At 37.8% G+C, this 12,833-nt stretch overlaps 2 protein-coding genes across 2 annotated transcripts; both read left to right on the top strand.

The window, feature by feature from the left end:
- Window positions 1–198: 198 nt before the first annotated feature.
- LOC111793147 (2-alkenal reductase (NADP(+)-dependent)-like) lies at window positions 199–3,521 on the top strand. Its single transcript, XM_023674896.1, has 5 exons — window positions 199–503; window positions 764–941; window positions 1,852–2,018; window positions 2,547–2,629; window positions 2,900–3,521. Exons 1-5 carry the CDS (start codon window positions 276–278, stop codon window positions 3,276–3,278), a joined length of 1,035 nt encoding a protein of 344 aa, XP_023530664.1. The 5' UTR covers window positions 199–275; the 3' UTR covers window positions 3,279–3,521.
- Window positions 3,522–6,321: 2,800 nt separating this feature from the next.
- LOC111793146 (2-alkenal reductase (NADP(+)-dependent)-like) lies at window positions 6,322–10,238 on the top strand. The gene is made up of 5 exons (XM_023674895.1): window positions 6,322–6,606; window positions 6,853–7,030; window positions 8,098–8,264; window positions 8,770–8,852; window positions 9,646–10,238. The coding sequence occupies exons 1-5, from the start codon at window positions 6,376–6,378 to the stop codon at window positions 10,022–10,024; spliced, it is 1,038 nt and encodes a 345-aa protein (XP_023530663.1). The 5' UTR covers window positions 6,322–6,375; the 3' UTR covers window positions 10,025–10,238.
- The last annotated feature ends 2,595 nt before the right edge of the window (window positions 10,239–12,833 follow it).

The following is a 12,833-nucleotide window of genomic DNA, read 5'->3' on the forward strand; positions in this document are numbered from 1 at the left end:
GTTAATATGTATTAAAAAAAATTCAATTTTTAAAAAAATATATATTAAAATATCTGGTGGGGACCAATTTTTAATGCTGGAAATAAAAAATAGAAATAATTTTATAATTGAGTCATTTTAAGATAGCCACGTCAGGTAGAAGGTTTAGCCTCCTAATCCAAAATCGGCCATTAATTAGCGTTCTAATCCAAATTCGGCCATTAATTAGCATTATCATATCTCCCGGTCTATGCGAGTGTGAGAAATTTGAGAGAAATTTGAGAGAAATTTGAAAAATGGCGAATCTGGGCGACGAAGTGAAGAACAAGCAGGTGATTTTTCGGGATTTTGTTAGCGGTTTCCCTCAGGAATCCGATTTCATCATTTCCAGTAGTAGCATTAGATTGAAGCTTCCTGAAGCTTCAAATGGCGTATTGCTCAAAACACTCTATCTTTCTTGCGATCCCTTCATGCGAATGCTCATGGAAAGTCGCCCCGCTGCAATTTCTTATTCTCCTGGCTCGGTAATTTAATTTCCTTCGCTCGTCCTGTTACGTACTTTTCTTGTTTTTCTGTGATCGGATCGGGTGGAGTTTTCTTGAGTTTCTTGATTAGGGTATATATAAATTATCCCGCCTGTTGATCTTGAATGTGATGATGATATTGAAGGAAATCTGTGTTTGTACTGTTGGTCATAGCTTGGAAGTTGAGGGAAGGAAACTTTAGATGCACGTAAATGAAATTTTGAGATGATCGTTTTATTCTCTGCTGGAAATATTTGTAGTTGCTATTTGGGTTTGGAGTAGCCAGAGTTCTGGAGTCTGCACACTCGAATTTCAAGGAAGGTGATCTTCTTTGGGGAATGTTGAAATGGGAAGAATACTCTGTCGTTGAGGAGCCTGAAAAACTCTTCAAAATCCAGCATACGGATGTGCCCCTCTCATACTATACTGGAATTCTTGGTATAGTTTTCTGTTTGAATTTTCCTGAATTTTTAATTTACTGATTGTGGAAGAGTAGTATAGTGATTTTGTGAATAGTTCTTTGAAGCAAAGCAGGTTTGGATAAGAACTTTGTGAAGAGGCATAACTAAGAGCCACGAGGACTTAAGAGTGTCTTTAGAACTTTTGTAGTCACGTTTGGTAAAATTTGTAGAGTACTTTTGTTACGGCCCAAGCCCACTGTTAGTCGATAGGATCCTCTTTGGGCTTTCCCTTTAGGGCTTCCCCTCAAGGTTTTTTAAAACACGTCTTCTTGGGAGAGGTTTCCACACCTTTGTAAAAAATGTTTCGTTCTCCTCCTCAACCGATGTAGGATCTCACAATCCACACCCCCTTTGGGGCCCCCAGCGTCTTCGCTGGCGTTCTTTCCCTTCTCCAATCGATCTGGGACCCCCAATCCACTCCCCTTCGGGGCCCAACGTCCTTGCTTGCACACCGCCTCTTGTCCACCCCCCCTTCGAGGCTCAACCTCCTCGTTGGCACATCACTCGGTGTCTGGCGATGATACCATTTGTAACGGCTCAAGCCCATCGCTAACAGATATTGTCCTCTTTGGGCTTTCCCTTTTGGGCTTCCCCTCAAGATTTTTTAAAATGCATCTTTAGGGGGAGGTTTCCACACCCTTATAAAGAATGTTTCGTTCTCCTCCCGGGATCTCACAATTTTGGGTGACAATAACTTATTCTTCACATTCCTAAAAATCATACCAAACTCACTCGTATTCTTATATTCTAAAAACTTCTATATCATGTTTGTCACTTAAACATGTATGATACCTTCTCTTTGAGAAAGTGATAAATGTCAGGGGAAGTTTTCTCATTGGTTTTGTTGATGTTGAACCTTATATTTGATACATAATTAATCTTCACAGGCATGCCTGGTATAACTGCTTATTTTGGATTTCATGATATATGTTCCCCCAAGAAGGGAGAATACGTGTTTGTATCAGCAGCTTCTGGTGCTGTTGGTCAACTTGTTGGCCAATTAGCAAAATTGATGGGTTGTTATGTTGTTGGGAGCGCTGGAAGCAGAGAGAAGGTAAGCTATTTTGTTAAAGTTTGCTTCTATGGCCTCTTTCTCCCAATCATTCATTTCTTCGATGAAATTCAGTTTCATGCAATGGGAAAACCGTTCATTCTCTGTTCTATATTCTGTGATATTCATTCATTTATGTAAATGTGCTGATTGAAATTTTCTTTTATCAATATTTGATTGATACATATATGTTGGTTGTTGAATCTTAATTTGGTTTTGAAATCTTAATGCTGGTGGTATTGTTTTAGTCCATAAATCTATGCAGGGAAAACCGTTCATTCTCTGTTTTAGTCCATAAATTTAGTCAATGTACTTATTTCAACCTTAGGAAGTAGATTTGATTTAAACCAAGTGACATATAGATGTAGTTTTGAGTTTTGAAAAGGTCTAATATTTCTAAGGTTGTTTGAATTTTGCAGCTTGTACTTTCTGATCATTTTTTGCTTATCGATATTCATCAACGAAGGGTTGTTTTTCTCCCCCATACATTCTACTGAAATATCAATTTCATGTCTTATATGCCTGAAATAGATTGAACTGCTGAAAAACAAGTTTGGATTTGATGAGGTTTTCAACTACAAGGAAGAACACGACTTAAATGCTGCACTAAAGCGGTTAGTTGCCCTTCTGTAATGTGCCTCTCCGTGAGTATCTGGTAACCATGTATGTAAGGGTATAATCGGTGATATGACAGCAAAAGCAATAAGAAATCCGATATAGAATAACATCATAATAACATAGATGGACTGCACGGATGATTGCCTAAAACAACAAAAAATGTTAGCGCCTTCCTAATTAGGATTCAGCTGAACAGTTGAAGTTCTGACTTCTAATTCATAATCTTGAAAATGGAACCTTTTCTTTGTACGTTATTTTGGTGGCAGGTGCTTCCCTGAAGGTATAGATATTTACTTCGAAAATGTAGGAGGGAAGACGCTCGATGCTGTGCTTTTAAACATGAGACCCCATGGTCGGATTTCTGTATGTGGAATGATATCTCAATACAATCTTGGTCAGTCTGAGGGTGTGCATAATCTCTTGCGTCTCGTGACTGAGCGGATTCGCATGGAAGGTTTCGGTGCTCCCGATTATTTCCATCGCTATGCCGAGTTCTTAGAAGCAATGTTGCCTTATATCCAAGAAGGGAAAATAACATATGTTGAGGACACGGTTCACGGCCTCGAGAGCGGGCCAGCAGCTTTGATTGGACTCTTTAGTGGTCGCAATGTTGGGAAACAAGTAGTTGCCATCTCCTCAGAATGATTCTGCTGCTGTTGGTTTCTTCCATAATCCTTTCTCGTTCCATTTGGGTCTCAGGTCTCGTATTAATCTTCAAATGAACCATACATAAACTAGTAGTTTCTATCTCCACAGAGCGCGCCAGGTATTTCATTACTATCATGCTGTATAATATATGAACAATAAGGCAGATGATTGGTTTGTGTGATGCAGCTGTGTTTGAGTAATGCAAGTAGTCTTGTTTTCAATGTACTTGCCATTTAGTCAGTTGCCTATTTTTCATTGAGAAACGATAATTTTGTCGAGGTACAACTTCGAAGTTTCTTTCGAAAACTTTAATTTCACATGGAGTTGTAGAAGAACGAAAATTTACTTCGTTCTTGATCTGGCTAGTTCTAAGCTTCTCACTCCCAAAATTTCTCTCCATCCACAAGTTATTTTATCATCTTTCTAAGGTTAGCAAAAGAGCGAGGAGAAGTGTATAACAGATATGGTTCTCTTTGGACTTTCCCTTCTAACTACTCTTCAAGGTTTTCATAAAAAATATTTTGTTCTCCTCTCAAATCGGTGTAGGATCTCACAATCCACTCCCTTCAGGTCCCAGCGTCTTCACGGGCACTCGTTCCCCTCTTCAATTGATGTCGTTTCTCTCTCCAATTGATGTGAGTTCTCACAGTCCATCTCCTTTAGGGCCCTGCATCCTCATTGGCATAATACTCGGTGTCCACTCCCCTTTGGGGTTTAACGTCTTTGCTGGCACATCGCTAGATGTCTGGCTCTGATACCATTTGTAACAGTTCAAGCCCAGCGCTAGTAGATATTGTCATCTTTGGGCTTTTCTTGGTGGCTTTCCCTCAAGGTTTTAAAACAAGTTTGTTAGGGAGAGACTTTCACACTCTTCTAAAAAAATGTTTCGTTCTTCTCTGCAACCGATGTAGGAACTCACCAGAAGCATGGTGGATTGACTCAACAAATAGTGTAAATCCACGAAAATACACAGTAAACCAAACTTAACTTAGAGACGACTTGGACGCATGCCTCGGTTGAGTTGGGGGCTTTAGGTTGGTGTCGGGCCATCATGTGGGTTGAGGGATGAAGCTGTTGGACAGCGCGTGACGTACGGGAGCTGGAGCGTCTGGGTCTGGAATGGCTCTTGGTTGCTGATGTTGAGGTGGCTGAGCTTGCTGCTTCTGCTAGTTTGCTAGGTTGGTCTGTGGGTTAGGTTCGACTCGATTTGTCTGTGGATCTTTTCTTCTTCGCCCAATTTTTCGATTCGAATATCTAGCAACATTTATCGATGGCGATTTGTGACGACAGTATGCCCTTCGTAGCGGATAACACTAATGAATCCCCTCCAACAGCCAATTCATTCAGGGTGCGCCTTAGCACTCCTGCAAGAAAACGGCCTCGCTAACCCCAGGTTCAGTCGAATTAATCTTTCTTCTTACAGCAGTCAAGGGAGAGTCTCAAAGAGTGAAAGAAGGTTAAGTAGTTCTGTCTTAATGGTGGCGTGGTTAATCGAGGAGTTATTGAAGAAGATTTCAACATTAAACTCATGAATACTACTGATCCGAGAGGAGGGAAAGAAATTTATCAAGGATTTGAGGTGATTGATCCCACAAAGCACCCTACAACCACGAGAGTAATTGACAACCAACAAATATGAAACCAAAACCGAACGATCACTACAATTGACCTTCAACATTTGGTTCTGCAGTTTCTGTGGTGACCAAGAAAGCAAGAGCTTAAGATCAACCAACCATTAATAATCACTTTTGTGTCATAAATTTAACAACTTATGTCCTAAACTGTGAGATCTCATATTGGTTGGAGAGGAAAACGAAACATTATTTACAAGAGTGTGGAAACATTTTCCTAATAGACGCGTTTTAAAAACCTTAAGGGGAAGCTCGAAAGAAAACGTCTAAAGAGGACAATATCCATTACAATTGGTATCAGAGCCAGACATCGGACGGTGTGTCAGCGAGAACGTTGAACCCTAAAGGGAGATGAACACCGGACAGTGTGTCAGTAAGGACGTTGAACTGGTTTAAGGAAAGAGCAAAATGGACATATATGAGACATTTGCGATTGTTTTGTTGTTACCTCAATCTTCGTATTTCATTTGTTTCTAAGTTCAATCTTATTGATTTTTTACTCGATAAAATATTTTTCAATTTTTTTTTATTCTTTTAACATTTCATAAAAGGTCAACGGTAATATTAAAATTTTATTTTTAAAATAATAAAGTAAAATTATTTGTTTTAATTTAGTTAAAAATAATAATAATTAAAATATAAAATAAATGGCCACGTTAGAAACCAATACAGGAGAAAATTAAAAAAATATTTTAATAATAGGATAATTTAATAATAACATTTTAAACTTTATATTTGGTTAACTTTTAAAATTATAAATAATTAAAAAAAAATCTTTTTCGTTAATAATTTTATTTTTTAAAAAATATTTAAAAATTTATCAGTACAAAAAATATCCCTAAAATTTTAAAAGTAGCATTGACATTCTTTTATTTGTATGAATATTATATATATATAAAAATAATACGAATAGAAAATTACATAATATTTAATATTTTTGTTTATGAAATATTATTAAATTTATTAAAATATTTAATAATTTTTAATAAGAAAATGATATTATAATATAATTTTGATTTTTTTAAAAAAGATATATAATAAAAAGTGAAATAATTTTATAATTTAGTTATTTTAAGATAGCCAGGTCAGTTACCATGTTTAGCCACGTAGTCCAAATTAGGCCATTAATTAACCTACCGAGTGAAAAATATATGGGTGATTTAAAATGTTTAATTAATAATTTTATTTTTTTAAAAAAAATTATTAAATTTATTAAAATATTTTATAATTTTTTAATAAAAAAGTAATATTATAATTTATGTATTAAAAATTATGATTGGTTAAAAGAGATATATATTAAAAAATGAAAAAAAATGAAAATAATTTTATAATTTATTTATTTTAAGATAATCAGTTAGCTAAAGGTTTACCATATATATAATTATTTATAATTATAAGTAGCTGAAGGTTTAGCTCATAGTGTTCAAATTCGGTTATTAATTAGCATTACCAGAATTGAAAAAATGGCGAATCTCCGGGGCGGCGAAGTGAAGAACACGCAGGTGATTTTTCGGGATTTTGTTAGCGGTTTACCTCAGGAATCCGATTTCATCGTTTCCAGTAGTAGCATTAGATTGAAGCTTCCTGAAGCTTCAAATGGCGTATTGCTCAAAACACTCTATCTTTCTTGCGATCCCTTCATGCGATTTCTCATGGAAAGTCGACCTCCCTCGACTTCTTATTCTCCTGGATCGGTAATTTCATTTCCTTTGCTGTATGATTTCTTTTTTCGTCCCTCTCGTTACGTACTTGATCGGATGAGGTGAGTTTTCTTGAGTTTGTAGATTATGGCTTGTTGATCTTGAATGTGATGATGATATTGAAGGAAATCTGTGTTTGTACTGTTGGTCGTAGCTTGGAAGTTTAGGGAAGGAAACTTTAGATGCACGTAAATGAAATTTTGAGATGATCGTTTGATTCTCTGCTGGAAATATTTGTAGTTGCTATTTGGGTTTGGAGTAGCCAGAGTTCTGGAGTCTGCACACTCGAATTTCAAGGAAGGTGATCTTCTTTGGGGAATGTTGAAATGGGAAGAATACTCTGTCGTCGAGGAGCCTGAAAAACTCTTCAAAATCCAGCATACTGATGTGCCCCTCTCATATTATACTGGAATTCTTGGTATAGCTTTTCGTTTCAATTTTCCTGAATTTTTAATTTACTGATTGTAGAAGAGTAGTACAGTGATTTTGTGATGATTTTGTTAATAGTTCTTTGAAGCAAAGCAGGTTTGGATAAGACCTTTGTGAAGAAGCATAACTAAGACCCAATAGGACTTTTGTAGTCATGTTTGGTAAAATTTGGAGACTACTTTTATAACCGGCAAGCCCACCAGTGACAGATATTGTTCTCTTTGAGCTTTTACTTTTGGGCTTAAAACTCTTATTCTAGGGAGAGGTTTCAACTAATGTTTCGTTCTCCTCCCAACCATTGTGGGATCTCACAATTCAACACCCCCTTCAAAGCCCAGCGTCTTTGCTGGTATTTGTTCCCTTTTCCAATCGATGTGGGACCCCCCAATCTACCCCTCTTTCGGGACCAGCGTTCTTGCTGGTACACCGCCTCTTGTCCACCCCCCTTCGAGGCTCAACCTCCTCGCTAGCATATCGCCCAGTGTCTGGCTTTGGTACCATTTGTTAGGCCTAAGCCCACCGCTAGTAGATATTGTCCTCTTTGTGTTTCCACTTAAAGGTTTTTTAAAACACCTATACTAGGGAGAGGTTTCCACACCCTTATAAAAAATGTTTCGTTTTCTCCCCAACCGATATGGGATCTCACAATCCACACCCCCTTCAAGGTCCAGCGTCTTTGCTAGCATTCGTTCCCTTCTCCAATTGATGTGGGACCCCCCAATCCACCCCCTTCAGGGCCCAGCGTTCTTGCTAGCACACCGTCTCTTGTCCACCCTCCTTCGAGGTTCAACCTCCTCGCTGGCACATCGCCCGGTGTCTGGCTCTGATACCATTTGTAATAGCCCAAGCCCACCACTAGTAGATATTGTCCTTATAAAGAATGTTTCGTTCTTCTCCCCAACCGATGTGAGATCTTCACAATTTTGGGTGACAAGAACTCATTCTACACATTTTTAAAAATCATACCAAACTCACTTGTATTCTTATATTCTAAAAACTCTTATATCATGTTTGTCACTTAAACATGTATATTTGATACATAATTAATCTTCACAGGTATGCCTGGTATAACTGCTTATTTTGGCTTTCATGAAATATGTTCCCCCAAGAAGGGAGAATATGTGTTTGTATCAGCAGCTTCTGGTGCTGTTGGTCAACTTGTTGGCCAATTAGCAAAATTGATGGGTTGTTATGTTGTTGGGAGTGCTGGAAGCAGAGAGAAGGTAAGCTATTTTGTTAAAGTTTGCTTCTATGGCCTCTTTCTCCCAATCATTCATTTCTTTGATCAAATTCAGTCTCATGCAATGGGAAAACCGTTCATTCTCTGTTCAAGATTGTGTGATATTTATTCATCTATGCAAATATGCTGTTTTAAATTTTCTCTTATCAATATTTGATTGATTGATATGTTGGTTGTTGAATCTTAATGCTGGTTTTGTTTTAGTCCATAAATCTATGCATGAAAATTAACTACAAATTTAGTCAACGTACTTATTTCAAGTTTTGGGGGCTAAAATAAGATAAAGCTTAGGAAGTAGATAAAATCTAAACGAAGTAACAACTAGGTGTAGTTTTGAGTTCTGTAGAGGTGTAATATTTGTAAGGTTGTTTGAATTTTGATACGTTCTGATCAATTTTTGCTCATCAATATTAATCGAACAAAGGATTCTTATTCTCCCCATACATTCTATTGAAATATCAATTTCGTGTCTTATATGCCTGAAATAGATTGAGCTGCTGAAAAACAAGTTCGGATTTGATGAGGTTTTCAACTACAAGGAAGAACATGACTTAAATGCTGCACTAAAGCGGTTAGTTTCCCTTCTGTAACATGCCTCTTCGTGGTAGCTAGTAAACATGTATGCAAGGGTATGATCGATGATTTGACTGCAAAAGCAATAAGAAATCCTATAGAATAACATCATTGTTAGATGAACACGACTCTCCATAATGGTATGATATTTTCCACTTTGAGCATAAGCTCTCATGGCTTTGCTTTGGGCTTCCCCAAAAGGCCTCGTACCAATGGAGAGTGTATTCTTTGATTATAAACCCATAACCATTCCCTAAATTAACCAATGTGGGACACTTTCATCCAGCACCTCCTCTCGAACAAAGTACGCCTCCCCTTAATCGAGCCTCGACTCCTTTGGAGTCTTAGTCATTTTTTACTGCCTTCGAGGAGGCTTGACTCATTTTTCTTTTTGGAGTTCTTTGTTCGACATTCGAGGATTTGCCAATCTATTGGCATGGTTAAGTTTAGGGCATGACTCTGATACCATGTTAGACGAACACGACTCTCCACGATGATATGATATTGTCCACTTTGAGCATAAGCTTTCATGGATTTGTTTTGGGCTTACCCAAAAGGCCTCATACCAATAAAGAGTGTATTATTTGATTATAAACCCATGATCATTCCCTAAATTAACCAATGTGCTCTGATGTATGTAAGGGTATGATCGATGATTTGACTGCGAAAGCAATAAGAAATCCTATAGAATAACATCATCATACCATAGATGGACTGCACGGATGATTGCCTAAAACAATAGAAAATTGTAGGGCCGCCTTCCTTATCTTTGTATGTTATTTTCATGGCAGATGCTTCTCTGAAGGTATCGATATTTACTTCGAAAATGTAGGAGGGAAGACGCTCGATGCCGTGCTTTTAAACATGAGACCTCATGGTCGGATTGCAGTATGTGGAATGATATCTCAATACAATCTTGGTCAGTCTGAGGGTGTGCATAATCTCTTGCGTCTTATGACTCAACGGGTTCGTATGGAAGGTTTCCGTGCTCCCGATTATTTCCATCGGTATGCCGAGTTCTTAGCAGCAATGTTGCCTTATATCCGAGAAGGGAAAATAACCTATGTCGAGGACACGGTTCATGGCCTCGAGAGCGGACCAGCAGCTTTGATTGGACTCTTCAGTGGTCGCAATGTTGGGAAACAAGTAGTTGCCATCAACACAGAATGATTCTGCTGCTGTTGGTTTCTTCCATAATCCTTTCTCATTCCATTTGGGTCTATCTTCATATGAACCATACATAAACTAGAAGTGTGTTTCTATCTCCACAGAGGTCGCCAGGTATTTCATTACTATCATGCTGTATAGTATATGAAAACTAAGGCTGTGTAAGAGTAATGCTTGTAGTCTTATTTTCAATGTACTAGTCCGTTCTTGAAACGTCTCTAATCTTCTTTAACCTAATCAGCGACGTAAGCTTGCATTCGTATGACAAAAATGCAAAAGTTCATATAAGACAACCTTAATAACAACGACATGTTCATTATTATAAGTAGTTCGTAACATGAAGGACCGACCTAATTTCGGAAATCAATCAACAACTAACTAGAAGAAACAAATGCAAATAATTATTATTCGAAAGAATCTCGAACAGAACATCTACTGCCCTACAAGCCCTCCCTAAGACTTCTATGGCTTTTGCAGCGGGGAGCCTTGCCCTTTCCTGAAAAGATAGGTACCACGTGGCTCGTGGCTTGAGTATTTTATAAAATATCCTGTAAGTTGCCCCACTATTGGGGTTAGGCACACAATACACATTCATACAGATCACGTGCAGCACACATGCACAAGCACAAGCATAAAAAAAGAAAACGTGAGGGGGACTATCTTCCATTCCCTTTATATGGCCTTAGGCCCTTGCTTTATCTGGGTAGGGTGGATGCATGGTACTTCTCCATGCATGGCCCACGTACGTAAACGTGGGCCCACCAGGCGGATTCGTATACAAACCCCATGGACTTGGCTTGGTCGGGTATGCGTGACATACGTTACCGGATGCCATGGAAAAAGGAGGGGCCTGCATGATATCATAGCGAGCATAATATCGAATGTACGCGTCCATACCATCATTAACATAACGGAGAAGTAACCCTATGCACATGACACACAATATGCATGAGGTCCCTAAAGCTTACCTCCATGGTATTATACATACAATGTTCCTTCCCCTCGCCGTGTTACATAGCGTGACTTAGTTAAACATCATGTAAGCGTATCGTAGTACACCAGTCACCGCATCCATGGCATGCAAAGCTCTTAACACATTCATGACATGTCAATTAATTTCATGCGTACAAGATAAACAATTCATGGCAAAACAACATCACATACATAAGCATGGCATACATCAACATTTCACACCAAGAAAACACATGGCATAGCATACATCGACACCACACATGGTACATGCAAGGGCCACAGGGCACGCACCATCATACATAAGTAACTAACGCCAACAGTAAGGTTACTTACCTCTTTGGCCTTGGCCAAAGTCACTCGTGATAAGCTAACTTCCACGTCTAACTACCTCCTATAACACCACAATATACATTTAGCTTCCTTTCATGATGTAACCCAACTAAACCTTATGTCTCACTATCAAGGTAAGTTCATATCATGATCTTTGTTTAATAATTAAGAGTTACACTGCTATTGTTGTTACCTGACTTATTTTGTAACATGCAGTTTACAAATGATTAAATTCAAATCGTTCATATGGAAACAGTAAGTGAAATACTATATACAATGAGTTTGTGTAATATCGAATCATAAAATTTAATCTCTTCTTAAAACGGTTAATTAAAAGGATAAATATTTAACAAGACGGTCACATGTAACTTAATATTACTATGAAGTGAGTTGTAAAGTCTTGCCTGTGCGGGTATGCTATTTGATTTGCTTGGGTTAGAATGGGTAACAACCTTAAATTTCTACTTAACCTAAAGTCGCTACTAGAATGTGTCATGGTTTCCGGAGTTGCGATGCTACCGTCAACCGTATAGGGGAGCTTTGCCTTTACCAAAAAAAATAAGAGTAGCACATGACCGAATTATTTTAAGAAATACTCAGTAAGTGACCCTACTATTGGAGTTAGATGCAAAAACATACAATTATGAATGAGACATGAGACCTAACATATCAGTCTATATTCCCTTAGGCGGCTATCCTAAGCAAGTAATTGAATGTGTATTTACTGTACTACACACGGTCCACACGTGCGAGTATTGTCCCACCAGTCAGTTCGCACACCTCCTGGTCCCCTTTCTTGGTCGGGTAGCATTCTTTAGAGCTATTGTTACCGAATATTCGTTAGGAATAGAGTGTCACCTGGGTAATTTCGATTCTTTTAAATCTTTCTTAATCATCCTATCATCAGGATCACTTTCATTCTTAAGTGATCTCGGTGTATACTAACATATATCTTATGAACTTAAATGCATACTAATCTATAGTCTACGAAGTTTAAATTGCAAACTACCCTATAGATGTGTCATGGTTTCCTGAGTTGCGATGCCACCGTCAACCGTATAAGGGAGTGATATGAACCAAGAGACATCAATCATACAATATACTTCAATAAAGATGTGAAGAAAAAGTTGTCAAATTTATCAAAAGATGTTTCAACTCATGCTACATGGAAGAAGAATGAAGTTTGATTGTTGTAAATTTTGGGTGGGTTACAATTTAGAGTAATTTAGAGTTATTGTATTTTAAGACTACATTTACATAATGACTCATTATGGCCATTAAGTATAAATGTTACAACTCTTGGAATGACTTTAGTAGTTTCATTTTGAGGCTATATAAAGCCATGTATGTTGTATTTGTAACAGAGACTTGGAAAATATAGAAAGAAGCATTTGTGCTTTTCTTTAGCCAATGGCTAAGTTTCTTTGCAATTCTATGTAGTTTAGATTGCATGTAGAATCATTCAAGCTCGACATGATCAATCTTGCTTGTGGAGTGATTCGAATCTCAA

The sequence above is a fragment of the Cucurbita pepo genome, chromosome LG04 (genome assembly GCF_002806865.2).
Source record: "Cucurbita pepo subsp. pepo cultivar mu-cu-16 chromosome LG04, ASM280686v2, whole genome shotgun sequence".
Classification (NCBI taxonomy): Eukaryota; Viridiplantae; Streptophyta; class Magnoliopsida; order Cucurbitales; family Cucurbitaceae; genus Cucurbita; species Cucurbita pepo.

Coding starts and splice junctions, on each gene's coding strand:
- LOC111793147 (XM_023674896.1), top strand. CDS start 276: ATGGCGAATCTGGGCGACGAAGTGAAGAACAAGCAGGTGATTTTTCGG. Junction 942..1,851: donor ATACTATACTGGAATTCTTG/GTATAGTTTTCT, acceptor TAATCTTCACAG/GCATGCCTGGTATAACTGCT. Junction 2,019..2,546: donor GCGCTGGAAGCAGAGAGAAG/GTAAGCTATTTT, acceptor TGCCTGAAATAG/ATTGAACTGCTGAAAAACAA.
- LOC111793146 (XM_023674895.1), top strand. CDS start 6,376: ATGGCGAATCTCCGGGGCGGCGAAGTGAAGAACACGCAGGTGATTTTT. Junction 6,607..6,852: donor CTTCTTATTCTCCTGGATCG/GTAATTTCATTT, acceptor AAATATTTGTAG/TTGCTATTTGGGTTTGGAGT. Junction 8,265..8,769: donor GTGCTGGAAGCAGAGAGAAG/GTAAGCTATTTT, acceptor TGCCTGAAATAG/ATTGAGCTGCTGAAAAACAA.